We start from the raw sequence: 14,586 nt of genomic DNA, 5'->3' as shown, positions 1-14,586 counted from the left end.
TTTACAACAAAAACATGTTTTTCCATATTTGTTAAAACTGTCACCATGTCATGGCGGTGTAATATTTTAGACAATGCGAAAAGGTTGATCTCCTCCACTTCCTTCCTGAGCTGTAGCAATGCTCCGCCCTGCTCAGAAACAACCAATCAGAGCCAGGAGGAGGGGCTTAGCGCTGTGACGGTAAAGGTAATTTTATGTATTTAGCACATTTTCAGCAACAAGGCAATACAAAGGGCTTTACAGGATTTAAAAGGAAATACAAACAAAATAACAAACCGAAAGAAAGAGCAAAAGAAGAAAAAGCTAATAATGTTGATCCAAAGTAAATAAACTAGTTACTCCTATTCAGGGTTGGTATTTAAGTATAAGTAAATAATTCTGGTCTAAGTGAATCAATGCTAATGCAGGAGAAACAACTTACCATTCCAGGAAAACTGTTTGTCCGTCGTCATCAGTCACTAAGCTAGACTTAGCATCCTCGGCAGGCTATGTTGTGGTGAACCAGCTGTAGACTAGCAGAGAGAAAGGGGGAGGGAGTGAGCACCAGAGTGATTGACAGCGCTAAGACCCTCCTCCTGGCTCTGATTGGTTGTTTATTGTGGTGGTGTATTTCCAAAATTGCTACTGCGAGAAGGGAGAGGAGCTCGATTTTTTTTCACAGATAATTTGTCTCATTATACTGTTATAACATAAAGATAATTTAAAAACAGATTTAAAAATAAAATAAAAGTTATAAACTTTAGCTCTAAAGTTAGAATTGGTCTATGGCCTACACCAAACATGTTAATGACATTTATTTTTTGCACAAAATCATTTTCAGATGACGAGATTTCACCTGCTCAGTCCTGCCTATTTTGAGCTGCTGGGTGTTTAGGTTTAGGTCACTTTTATACAAATGAGCTTTCGTTGGCCACGCCCTTCCAACCCCATGTTTACACATCAGCACATCGTCTTTATCCACATGAAAATGGTTGCAAACAGATGCCCAATTGCAAACTGTACATCTTTAACTCAGAGTCAGAGCCAGAAGCTGAAGTGGAGCCTCCTGCACAATCATCAAGGACACAGCAAGAGGTTTTTAACTGGTAAGTCAACAACAAAGAACTTATCCTTTCCAGCAGCCATTGTACAGCACATATAGTGTTAAAACAAGCAGGCCAAATGTACTGCTCTTCTAATAACCAAGTGGGCGAAGATCTGCTGAAGTTGCTAGGGCAGGGGTGTGTCCCTGCTGATATACTGTATATATATATATATACATATATATATAAGCTGTCAGTATGCATCAGTTAAGGCTTTGCATACACAAATGTGGATTTGTGTGGTTAAGTTTCTCACTCAAGTCACAGCAGAAGCATCAGTCAGAGCAATGGAGGGAAAACTATTCATTTTGGAGGTTGAGAACTACTGCAGCGTTTTCCATGATATTTCTCGTGATTTTTTTAATCACTGCCTTCGCGGTGCGCTCTCTCACTTCCCACGCCTGCGTCTTGCAGCAGCGCCGCCGTTCACAGTCGAGCAGAGGCGGATGTAGTGTAAATTCGGGGTTACGAGTCACCTTTATTCCCTGTGAGTGGTCCATTTTTCACCAGGTCCTTTGTGTCTGAAATGGTAATTCAATAATTAACTAATTAAGAGAGAAACTAACCATTTCGTCTTTACTAATGTCGTAAAGACATTAGTCTTTCAATTAGTTGAAAGGCAATTTCAATTAGTTTTCAATTAGTGATCATTCAATTAGTTGGTTTTTTTTAAACAAATAAATAAATCATCTAAGTCACAGGTGTCAGACTCCAGTCCTCAGGCGCCGCTGTCCTGCAGTTTTTAAATCTGTACAAAACACTGGAATGAAATGGCTTAATTATCTCCTCCTTGTGTAGATCAGTTCTCAGAGCCTTAATGACCTAATTATTCTTCAGCTGTGGTGCAGCAGAGGCACATTTAGAAGTTGCAGGACAGCGGCCCTCGAGGACTGGAGTTTGAGACCCCTGATCTAAGTGCATTGGATTAAATCATTTAAAGTGTTTAAAATCGTCATATCCTGATGATTTTTCCCCCCCGTTGGTCAATAGTGTTCGAGAGGGTCTGTAATTTATTTTAATGCTAAACAAAATGTACATTGTAAAAAATAAAATAATCTTAAAACTCACAATCAAAAACCGTAAAACTAACAGTTACAGACTGTGACGTCCAAAGCAACGTATTACTGTATGATTACTGCTCTTGTTTTTGAAATGATATTTTATACGATTTATTTATTTAATCTAATGTAAATATAAAACCTGTGCAACCTAAAGCAAACAGCCAACTTAGCAACAGCATCATTCACAGCCAACCCTAAACCCAAGGCGGAAGAAAGAAAATGGCACTGGCAATAATATTGAACTCATTTCATCCATCTTCATCTAAAACCTCTTTTCTTTCTTCTTAGAAGGATTTGTTTCCCCCGTTCTACAAATAATTAAGATTTATCTGCCCTTCTTTTGAGACTATAATATGCATAATCCTCTTGTCTTTTGTCTGGGTCTCTATATTATTTTAATTTTGAGACAGAGATCTCTGGATTTTAATTTAGTCATTGAAGATTTGATCTGTGACAATTCTTTCAATCTTCTTCTGGATGTGACACGAGTGACGCTTTAATCCGCAGGATTAATCTCCGAGTCCGTTTTAAGAAAATGCTGCTATGGATGAAGGAAGGAGATCATGCTCACGGATTAACAAATATGTATTTTTTTTTTTTTTTTTGCAGTCTCACAGGGTAAAATCCCTGTGCACTTCCAGTGTCCACTCCTTCTGAAATCTGGAACATGAAGTAGCTGAACAGTTTGTATTCTTACAGTTTTTTCTTTTGTACAAATACAAAGAAACATTTCACAAATCACTTAGCACGTTTTCTCCTCTTAAATGGGTCGTTTTACGTAAAATCGACTTTTTCTGAGCTTTAAATCGCATTATGATGTTATTTCCTTATCAAAATCATGCCTGGAGTGTTGTTTTGATTCTTCCAGGCATGATTGAGAAATCCTTTAATCTCCCACGGCAACCGTTCAGCTTCGCAAAACACCTGGGTTAATTCTCATGATACGACTTCATACTAATTCGTTTTCATAATATTCTAACTTCTGCGATGGACTGGCGACCTGGACAGGGTGTATGTACCCCACCTCTCGAAAATGGATAGATAGATGGATATTTTAACTTTATTCTCGTAATTTTATTTCTTATTCTTCCTCAGCGTGGCCCTAATACTCCATCATAGACAACACACCCATTGCTCTTTTCCTTTCAAAAAAGTCAAATAATCGAGTTGACAGCCGTTTCCACATTTTATTTACCTTTTATTGAAATGTTCTCAGAAATAATGGGCACTTGGAGAAGGCAAAACAGAAGTTTCCAGTGACTTCACACATGAAGCAAAAGCACTTTGAGGAGTGGACACCAGCTACATGCAGTACTTTTACACAGGATGACGCAAAGGTCAAGAAGAACATCGTTAGAAAACAGCTGATAGAAGGAAACTACTGGCAAAAACTTCACTTACAATAATCCAACACAAGGCGTGGAAGCCACATCGTACATCCTGGAACGAAGCAAAGGGCACGTAGAAAAATGTACATCAGAAATGGGAAATACTTCAATCATGTAAAAGGTATTTTATATGAAATAAGACATTTGCTTTCAAATGATAAATGTGAAAATATGTAACACATTAATGTAATAAAACCAAGATTCAAATTATATTACCTTGCTAACATATCCATTTAATAAAAAAAGACAGGAAAAGGAGGGAAACTGAGAACACAGTTGCAGTCGAACGTCTCGAATGTTTAATGATTTCTGACAAAAGGCAGCTTATTTTTAAACAATGTTATCTGTAAACTTATAGGGAGATTTATTATATTTCCAGCCTGTTTGCAGTGGTGCCATCAACATTACGAGAGCAAAGTTTAGAGTTAGAATACTAATTGGGGAAAAAGCCATAAAACCGTGGATCTGTGCCCGGAACAAACCCAGTGTACAAATTAAAAAACCTGCGGACCTAACTTAGTGTTTCACAGCATCTATATGGAGGTGTATTTGGTACAAAAGTACTTGTGTCTTGTAACTGTGAAGTTGAAGTTTTGTATCTTTTATTTGTAATTGGGACCAAATTTTAAATGTAAACTTTTTTAAAAGCGTGACTCAAAGAATACAATTTGTATACTTATACTTAATAATGTAAAGGCTGTTGTGTATTTTCCAGACACATAGTCCCGTTTTATAAGACAATCAAGAATTTTCAGTTGTTGTAAAAATGCTGCATATTTGTCAAATATGACGTTAAAGATAATAGACTTCGTAATTTAAAATTGGGCCTTTGTCTCTTTAAGACAGTCTCTCTCCTGCTCTTTCTGACACTCATTTTTTATTAAGTCATCACAACAAGGCTCCTTTATTAACCCTTTAATAATGTTTTAAACGGTGTTGCACTGAGAAGTAACTCTGATGAGCTCAGTAGAGGTGGAGCTCCACCTGGTATTTGCTAATTGCTGCTGGCTAGTCTGAAGGAGCTGAGGCCAAAGTTTAGAAACTACAGGTCTGAGGAGGAGATTTTACATAACGCTGCCTTTTCGAAAGACTGAAAAAAACCAAACTATTACAAAACTCCTACAGGATTTTTCTCTCTAACTTCACAGCTCCAAGGAACAAATACTTCCGAACCAAATATACAATTTAATGTCTCATGCAAGCGGACTTAAAAAAAAAAAACAAAAACGGTGTGTTTTTATGAAGTTGAATGTATTTCAACTCCAGATTGATTTCCCATAACCTAAATTGTGTAACTTCAACAAAGGAATTGATTTCGCCAACTTCTAACTACGGAGGTTTGTAATTAAATGAAAGTCAGGCTAACATCATCAACCAGCTCCATGTTTCACACATAAATCATTTTTTAATAAAAGAAAAGCATTTTAACTATCCCAACCCCTCGCTTAGAGCAGACCAGATAAGTTTTCTATGATGCAACTAGAATTTACTTTATCAAATACAGTTGAAACCAAATATTTACATACAAAATTTAAAAAAACATTTTTTTCCCTCCCTGAAGCTGAATCAGACCATACCTTTCTTATTTTTGGATAGTTGAGGCTCCGATACTCTGGCCTACTTTGTGTATCCTGTGAACCACATGGGCTCTGCACACACTGCGGACGGTTGAGATTTCATAGTCAAGCTTACCGACCGCATATATTCTTCCTGACAAATTCCTTCAAGTCCCACAATCCGAATGGATACTAGTAGGTTTGATGATCTAGTTGGGCGCTTAGCCCCGTTTCTCCTCCACCAGGGCAGCCAAAGCACACGTTAATGGCAACCTAGCTGCTTTGTGTCCTGGTCACTCTCTCAACCTTATCAGTTCCGTGTTGCATATAAAAAGATTCAATGTGAAAACGCTTTCCTGCAGTTTACTGTGCTACACCGGACATGTCCGGCACACATCCGCTTTGAGTCGGCATCGAGAACGCCTGGTTTATGTTCACCTACTGTAAGTATGTGGGGGGTCTTTAGAATCACCAAAATGATATTTATTTGCTAAATGCCTAAACTTTATGAGGATTTTTTTTTTTTTGTAACTTAGAAGTTTACGTACGTTTGCTCAGTATCACTGATATTTGTCTTTTAAACTTCATGACTTGGGTCAAAACTTTTGGGTTTCCCACAGGAACACTCGTGGATGTATTTTAAGGCCACACCTGAAACACACTGCTTCCACCTTTGATCCGATAGGAAATTAAAAAGAAATCAGCCAAGACATCAAGAAGAACACCTTGGGAACAATTTCTAGTCGCTTGAAGGTGTCGTGTTCATCTGTTCAGACAATTATATGCAAGTATAGACATGCTGGGAATGTCCAGCCATCATCCAGATCAGGAAGGAGACGGGTTCTGTGTCCCAGAGATGAATGTCTTTTGGTCCAAAATGTGCAGATTGACCCCAGAGCTAAAGCCAAAGACCTGGTGTAAAGACAACAGAGTCAGTTTTTTGGTGTGGCCATCACAAAGACCCAATCTCAGTCCTATGGAGAATTTGTGAGACGGCTTCCAAACCTGAAAGAGTTATGCCTTTTCTATCAGGCGGAATGGACCAGAACTCTTTCAAATTACTGTGAGAAACTTGCGGAAGGAGTCCTAAAAGGTTTGGCCCAAGTCATACAGATTCCAGACACATTTCTTTGATTTTGTTCAGATTTCACTAAACTTCTAAATTCAAAGAAAGTTACAAAACAATATTCGAAAAATGTTATTGCAAAGCTTTCTGGCATTTAGCAAATGCAAATACTTTTTGTCATTCTAACCAACCTAACACAAGAGAGGTTTGGTCTGATTTGGCCGCAAACAGTGAGAAACAATGTGTGTGCCTTTTTATTTGCTGTATGTACATTTCTGGTTTAAACTGTAACTAGACACATCACCAAATGAACATGTTTGGGAATTTTCAAGAAATTTGGCTAAAAGAACTTTAAGATACGGATAGATTCAAGTTGGGTTCTTAAATATTCAAGACCACAATATGCATTTTTGGCTGTACGACAATGTCACAAAAATTTACACAAATGTCAAAGAAAGGCATAGTTAAAGGAAGGAGACGTGTTCTGTGTCCCAGAGAATCTTTTTTTAAAGAAGCAAAACTTGGTATCGCTCATTTTTTTGATGTTTTTCAAAATCCTGCCAATGGGACAGATGTCTGATAAACATAAATGATAGCAAAAGAACAGTTTTTTTCTCACCTCTGGGTGTTTTTGTCATAATTTGATATAAGAGCCGAATCCCCCTCACCCCTATTCAATATTTGTTGCTTTCAAAGTTAGGAAGGATCTGAATGTGTTTGTTAGACCTATGGTAAGGTCTGCCATCTTGTTTTGCATGTGTGTCTCCTTTGGAGTTACTTTAACCAATGTAACATTTTCTGGAGTGAACTAGCTGTGGTTTATAAGCTGTTGCACTTAGTCCTGATGGTTTCTATGGTTTGGGGGCCTCATCTGAGAAGGCAAATGTTCACATCAAATGAACCAAATATAGCAGAGATTCGGGTCTGAGAGTCAATCAGGTAAGTTACCAGTGAAAGCGACGAGTCTTTACGACCTCTAAATCAACCTTTTTAGCACTGTGTCATGCTTTCCATTACTGATAATAGGTGCCATGACAACTGCCGAGCCATTTACTTCAGGGATGAATATCAATTATCAGGTTTTTTTTTTTTAAAGACACCAATCACTTGTTTGTGGATTGCTATTTAGGGTTTTTCAAGTTTCAGTAGCAAAAACAGGTGAAAAGGACTTTATATTTCTTCAGCTGCTTTGTGTTTCAGAGACGAAATGATGAAAAGATGAAAAGTTGGTCAGCATAGTGAGAGATCACTGTTACTGTACTGTTTATATTTTGATAAGAGTTTTTGATCAGCATTAAGCGTTCTCATCTTGTAATAACTTTTACAGAAACGTTTATTAATTGACCATTAGAATGCGACATTTGACAAAAAAAAAGAAAAAGAAAAAGCGAATTGACTAAATAATCAGTTCTGAACTCAAGAAAAGACAACCTGGGGTTATTGGAATGTCCCATACCATTTTGACATTGTGGTAGCAACCAGATCTTTGATCTAGTTATCATTATCATCTTCATCGCTGTCCCTCATTGTAATGCCTTGCATCCCTCCTTCCCTCACCGAAGCGGTAGCTTCTTCTAAGGTCAGCCGATTTCTTACGGTCTCATACATCTTACAGTTCAATGTTGAGTCCAGAACTCCTTGGAGACGGAAATCACGGTACTTTTTCTGTCACAAAGAACAACAGACAGTAAAGACACTGAGGAAATTATTTTTTAAAATATTTTCCTTTGTCACAAATGGGACATTCTTACTTTGAGTAAAAAACAACAACAAAAAATAAATTTAGTTCTCCTACAAAAAACAATGCTAGTGATTAATGTTGACAGGCTGCTGCACAATCAAAGAGCTGACTTGTGTGGGGGTGAAATTTGGAAAGTTTCCATCAGCAGTTGGACGCAGGAGACATTTGGTGTGTTATGTAGGCCCATAATTGTAGAACGCCTTAAAATGCTGTTCTTATTATGGGGTTGTGCGATAAGTTAGGCTTAACTTCAGAACAAAGTGAATATTAATTTATACTTTTATTTCTGTTTCACACCTGAATATTCTCATGAGTATTCACATAGTCATGTGATTAGTTTACAAAATTGGCGTGTGTTCAGACATTGGTGCATTGCTCTCACTTTGACAATCCTGATGAGTATCTTCAGTTGGTAGACATGCAGCTGCAGGTCCATACGGTCAGTCAGCCATGTTCCAATAAGATTCATACTGCTGGTGTACCATTGCTGTAGCACAGACACAGAAAATCAGAGTGCAGAATGGAATCTTCGCATGATGTACACAACAAAATACAAGATGTGACAGGCAAAGGAGTATTGATATATCTGTGTTAGGTCTGACGTAATTAGTAAAATAATGAAATTCACTTTTTAAACGTAAAACGGTTCTGTATAATTGTGCGTGTGTGGAACATTATCACTGTATGTCTTTGAGGTAAATTTTAATGTTCTCTACATTGTTCAGTGGTGCTGTGTTTCAGAACAATACAGGATGTTTCTCTGAACCCAAGCACTGAAGATGGTACCAAGGTCTGCTCTATCTGTTCATTATTATTAATTACTAAAAGTAAGTGGTTTGTTTAATATTGCAGGGTTAAACATTCTTGAAAATTAATGAATATTTAGCAATGTCAAGCAGAGACAAAGTCCTTATATTTTAGTGGAGTAAAAGTGAGTATGGTAAAATGTCTCTAGAGCACTCTGATAATTACAGCCTCCTTAATCAGTTCTCATGCAAACATGCTAAAAATATCGAGCTCCATACTGCAGACAACAAAAAATGGACCCTAAAGGCATGTCTACAAGATTGTTTAAGGTATGAAAGGTTAAAAGTTATCAAATCTTTTTTTTTCTGGCCAGGCCCACATACTTTGGGGATGACCAACTTTAAACTTTGGAAGTAAAAATCTAAATTGTAGCTAATGTCTGGAAAATGCCCTGCGACAGACTGGCGACCTGTCCAGGGTGTACCCCGCCTCTCGCCTGGAACGTAGCTGGAGATGGGCACCAGCAACCCTCCCGACCCCATTAGGGACAAGGGTGAACAGAAAATGGATGGATGGATGGATGGATGTCTGGAAAATCCAAAAATCCTAATGTTTAATATTAGTATCAATTAATCCTTGGCTTGCTACTTGTTCATATTCTGGCATCACCTAAGCTCTGCTCACTAAAAACACTAAATAAAATGTTAAATTGGGGGTGCTCTGCCTTTTAAATGCATCATCTTCAACCTGGATCATAAAACATAGAATGTCAACAAGTTATGAGGGACATTTAAAATTGCTTGGTTTGCTGTAAAAGAAACCTGTGGAGGGAGCAGATGAAATAAAACATTTGAAGTTTTAAAGGAAAAAGCAACATTTATGACAACAGGCCTTTATGTGGCGTTTGTTCACAGACCACTTCCACACCAAACTGCTTTAAGCTCAAAATGTCATGAGCTTAAATACGCAAGTTATATTGAAAACAGAGAGTAAACATGCTAGTTTATTTTTTTGTTACTTGTAAGTTTTACTGTCATTTTCATCTTTAAATTATCAAAATTTCCACTAAATTTATATTTTAGTCCAATTGATTGTGTAATTTTTAAATATTAAATGTTTGATCATGTGATCAGTTACTCAGTACTTGCGTCGCCTTTTCACCAAAATACTTTTTTACTCTTACTTGAGTAATTTCTTGGATGGTTACTTTTCCCTTTTTCTTGAGTAAATTTCTGTTGAAGCGCTACTCTTACTCGAGTACGATTTTTGGGGACTCTGCCCACCTCTGAAAGTAGGATACTGCAATGTTCACAACACTCATGGTTTAAACAATGTCTAAAATAAATGTTATTTTTATGCTCTATAAAAGCCACCGAGTTTTCAAACATAAAAATGTCGTTGATTCTTATGTTTGAAGTGACATACTGTGCTGGGGACTCGGTATCAGGAAAATAAAACCTAAGTGGGACAACTCTTCTGGCAAGACATTCGTCAAAGACTTTGTCCTAATAAAGAGACAGTGAAGCACTGAGTGCGTACCACTATATATGCCAAAACGTAAGAGAAAAACAAATGGCTAAAGTTGCAGAGATGCGGTAGTACAGTCCCTCATAGTTGGTCTTCACAAGACTTCACAGGTTTTCAGGATTGTATGGCAGAAACATTTTTAATCACACACAAGCCATAGCTAGTATCTTACTAAATACCTGGAAATGAATCGGTAATGCCTACATGCAGGTCAGGCTTGCTCAGAGGACCATATATGCCAGAGAGAATTGCTATGATGAAGCAGTGCTGGGGTGAATCAGTGAAGTGACCTGGTGCCAGCAGCCTCCTATCTGTCACTGTGTGCCTGTGAAGGCTTCAGCGTGGCAGCAGGCCTGTGATCGCGCCCCGAGCACAACCCCCTGCTGAGAGGCCAGGCCTGGAGTGACTGATCCACTGACTGGCTGCTCTCCCTCCTCCCGTCACCCACTCCTCCTTCCCTGCTTTTTCTGTAGATTTTTGCACCTTGCCACGCAGCTCCCATCTGCAGCCATTTTTTACAGCAGCCATTTTGTGCTCGTGGTTTTCAAGCGTTTTGTATTTTACATGGAAGTGGGCCTCGTTTTTCCAAACAATCGCAAGCAAATGTTATGTTACATTTAATGCGTCACTTTTCAATCGGTTCCGTTTAGAGTCTAAGACATGTAAGATGTCTTAGACATTGGCCATAGATGTAAAAAAATGTTTTCCCTTTTCTACAAGTAGCTTCTCTTAGAATTAAAGTATATAAAATCAAATTAATCAGTGCAGAAATCACATCTCAAATGTGTGCATTTCAAAAGAAATATTTCAGATTTGTAGAATTATGTCGTTTTCACACACAACCACGCCTACATAAGTATCTCTTAGATCCGACGGAATTGCTTTTAAGTGTATAAACTTTTTTCTTGCATTTGATATAATGTAACATTTTGGTATCAGGAAGACAGTTCAAAATATTTATCTCCATAACCAAAACTGCCAACACCAGAGAGAAAAAAACGTACACAGAAACACATGAATGATTCTTTTAGAGATGAATTTGATTTCTAGATTAATTTGCTATGATGTTATACCTTCATTTATGATTTTGTCACAGTTTAGCTGGTTCGTGCAAAAGTAATCGTTTGATGGATTTAAGGTTTGGTCCAAGTTGTTATTATACATTTCACACTAAAGATTATTTGATACTTTAAGATTATTTGATACTTTATTATTTGATACTTTATTAAATTGTTTTATGTGACAGTCCAAAATCAACTTTCTTCACATGTGGAAGCTAGACTTTCCTAACCTATCCTTAATATACAGTCAAGCTACCCGCAACTATATACATTTGTATACATGTACAATAAATAAAAATAAAAAATAAAATATGAACAATAGGAGTAGGATGACATTAAGAAATAAAGATGTTAACATGGGGGCAGAGAAATTATCTGATGTTGTATTAAATAGGCCGCATGAAGATCAGCAGGGGGCTAGCACCTCCTGCCAGCCAAAACAAGCGTAATATGGCTCTGAATAAATAATGCCATAACCCAACAGGGATCAAATCTGTGACATTCTAACAAGCTCCATCTGAGGAAAGCTTCCATGCGTCTTCAGCCGCATTATCTGTGTGTGCATTTGTGTGTTTTGACACTTCAGAACATTGTGATGAAATCCTACTTACACACAGGCGACATACATGCCATTGCAACACACACACACACGCGCGGAGTGTGTCTTTCTATTTTTACAAGGACTTTCCATTGACATCCATTCATTTTTCATTAATTTCTATAGCCTAAAACTGACCTTTATCCTAAATCTAACCATTACCTGTACATGACTAACCCTAAACTCAACCTAAGTTCAATTCACACCTTAGTCCTAAACATAACCCCTAACCCAAAAACAGCACTTCTTTTTTATGACAACTGGGATTTGGGCCCCATAAGGAGCAGTTGGTCCTCACAATGTAGTATTAGCATCATAAATGGGCCTTACAAGGTGAGAAATGACAGAACACCCCTACACACACACACCCGCACACCCCTACACACTCTCATATACACAAATCTACATCTGCTAGTCCATCCCCCTTTGAGTGAGAGCTGGGAGAGCGACCTCCTGCCCCCATCTGACACCAGCTCATAGCTCCGACTGAAACCCCAAGACGCAGCCACACACCAAAACCTCACTTGTTTTCACACCCAAATCTTCACACAGCACTTTAGTCTTGGGGAAAGAAGGGAGGGAGCATGATGCAAAAAAAAAAATGGTACACCTCTCCATCTTCCTCCCCACATCCCTCTAATCTCTTTTAAATGGCCTGATGTCAGTCCTAACAGGAAGTCTGCCGCTTATTAGATCAATATGACATCCAAAGTTAATCAGAGATCCAATGTGCCCATGTGTTTGGTGGAGACACACACTTTAGTGCTCCAAGTGTGCTTTCAAGTACTCTGCTGATGGCTTCAGTCAGGGGTAAATATAGATTGCAGCATAAGCAGTGGCATCTTGAGTTAAAATGGTGTACATCTGGAACATGTTCACTTTATCTTACAGCCTTATTTCAAATTGTTTTAAATTAATCTCTCTCCTCAAAATTGTTTTGCACAGATACCCCAAATGTTGTGGTGGAAAATGCATTTTGACGTTTGCAACCTTATTTAAAAAAATAGAAAATCATGGAATTGTAAGCATTCACAGCCTTTGCCAAGAAGCTCAAAATTGAGATGTCGCTAATCATCCTTGAGAAGTTTCCATAGCTTAGATGTTGTCCACCTGTGGTGAATTCTGTTGCTTGGACTTCGCTTGGAAAGGCACACGACTGACTATATGAGGTCCCACGGTTGACAGCACCGTCAAACAGCAAGCATAAAGTCAAAGGATTGTCTGTGGACCTCTGAGACAGGACTGTCCTGAGTCACAGGGTGAGAATCCAGAAACATTTCTGCTACTTTGAAAGTCCCATTGAGTTCAGTGGCCTACATCGTTGGTCAATGGAAGAAGTTAGAAACCAGCATGACTCTTCCCAGAGGTGATTGGCCATCTGAACTGAGCGATTGGCAGGGAAGAGCCTTAGGGAGGTGACCAAGAACCCGATAGTCACTCTGTCAGAGCTCCAGCGTTCCTCTGTGGAGAGAGGAGAACCTTCCAGAAGGTCAACCATCTTTGAATCAGTCCACCAATCAGGCCTGTTTGGTGGAGTGGTCAGACAAGACCCATTTCTTAATAAAAGTCACATGGCAGCCATGTGGAGTTTGCTAAAAAAGCAAATGAAGGACGCCCTGGCCTTTTGAGACAAAGATTGAACTCTTGAACAAAGATTGAATTCCAGAAATGTTTAGCGGTAACTCCACCATCTCTACAGTTGAGAATGGTGGAGGCAGCATCATGCTATTGGGATGATTTGCAGCGGCAGAAATTGGCAGACTGGTCGAGATAGAAGGAAAGATGAAAACCATCCTGGATGAAAACCAGCTCCAGATCACTCTGTACCTCAGACTTGTAGCATTTATGCTGATGAAAAGCAGCTAATGAATAGGCCTGTCACGATAACAAATTTTGCTGAGTGATTAATTGTCGCAAAAATTATTGCGGTAAACGATAATATTGTTTGAAGACCTTTTTACACTGATTTAATGGAAATTACGTAATAATGCATGTGATTTCCTGCCAAAGATAGATACACTTTATATTCAAAAGAACATTTAACACTGGAACTGATAAACAAAATAAAACAGTCATCATTAGATTTAAATAGAGAAAATGGGCAAATCCGACTACCTGATGCAATAGTTCACACTACAGGTTTTTTGCCCCGATTTTTCCCCTTACTACAATCTTAGAACTGGCCATTCTAAGATTGTTGCTTGCAATTTCGTCCTGTAGTGTGTGGTTTGTCATGGTAGATCGTCGTGGCCGCTCTGATCTAAATCAGGTGTTTTCCCTGACTTGGAGCTTAACACAGCCTGTTGAATGTGACAGGTAGCCAATCAGAAAGCGGGGATTCTCCTCCTTCTTTCTGAGGGGAAATGACGGAGGGGAATCCCAAACAACTGACACGGCGCAACCAGAAGTCCAGCGGACATTGGAGATGATTTGTGGAAACAATATTAATGTTTATTCAACATTTCGTGCAAAGAATATAGAAATGACAAGGGGAGGAGTTGGAGCGAAATTGCTACCGCAGTTGATAAACCCGGTAACTTTTCAGCTGTTCTTCGTGAACGTGACATAAATAGGTTCTAATGATTTTCATTCAGTCAGGACTGACACTAGCCATATGCATTGCAGGTAGATTGTAGTAAAGCATTGATTAATGCCTGGTTTTAAAATTAGTTAAACTTGTAGCCATTATTTTGTGCCCATTGTTGGACACCACATAGCAGGATCGAACCCTATCGAACCGTTATACCTAGGATTTCTGT

At 38.5% G+C, this 14,586-nt stretch overlaps 1 protein-coding gene across 5 annotated transcripts in view; it reads right to left on the bottom strand.

Annotated features, from left to right (window-relative positions):
- Positions 1-3,318: 3,318 nt before the first annotated feature.
- LOC102220602 (calcium-dependent secretion activator 1) overlaps positions 3,319-14,586 on the bottom strand; it is a 96,318-nt gene continuing 85,050 nt past the window's right edge. For 4 of the 5 annotated variants that reach the window (XM_023324900.1, XM_023324903.1, XM_023324904.1 and 1 more), the window contains 2 exons: positions 8,277-8,381; positions 3,319-7,818 (listed from right to left, as the gene is read on the bottom strand). In XM_023324900.1, coding sequence (XP_023180668.1) covers positions 7,645-7,818; positions 8,277-8,381 — 279 coding nt within the window. In that variant the 3' untranslated portion in view covers positions 3,319-7,644. The remainder of the gene's footprint in view (positions 7,819-8,276; positions 8,382-14,586) is intronic. The other variant, XM_023324902.1, reaches the window with a different exon arrangement.

This window comes from Xiphophorus maculatus, chromosome 20 (assembly GCF_002775205.1).
Source record: "Xiphophorus maculatus strain JP 163 A chromosome 20, X_maculatus-5.0-male, whole genome shotgun sequence".
Classification (NCBI taxonomy): Eukaryota; Metazoa; Chordata; class Actinopteri; order Cyprinodontiformes; family Poeciliidae; genus Xiphophorus; species Xiphophorus maculatus.
The sequence above is the reverse complement of the archived record's forward strand: the minus strand, read 5'-3'. Positions and strand labels throughout refer to the sequence as shown.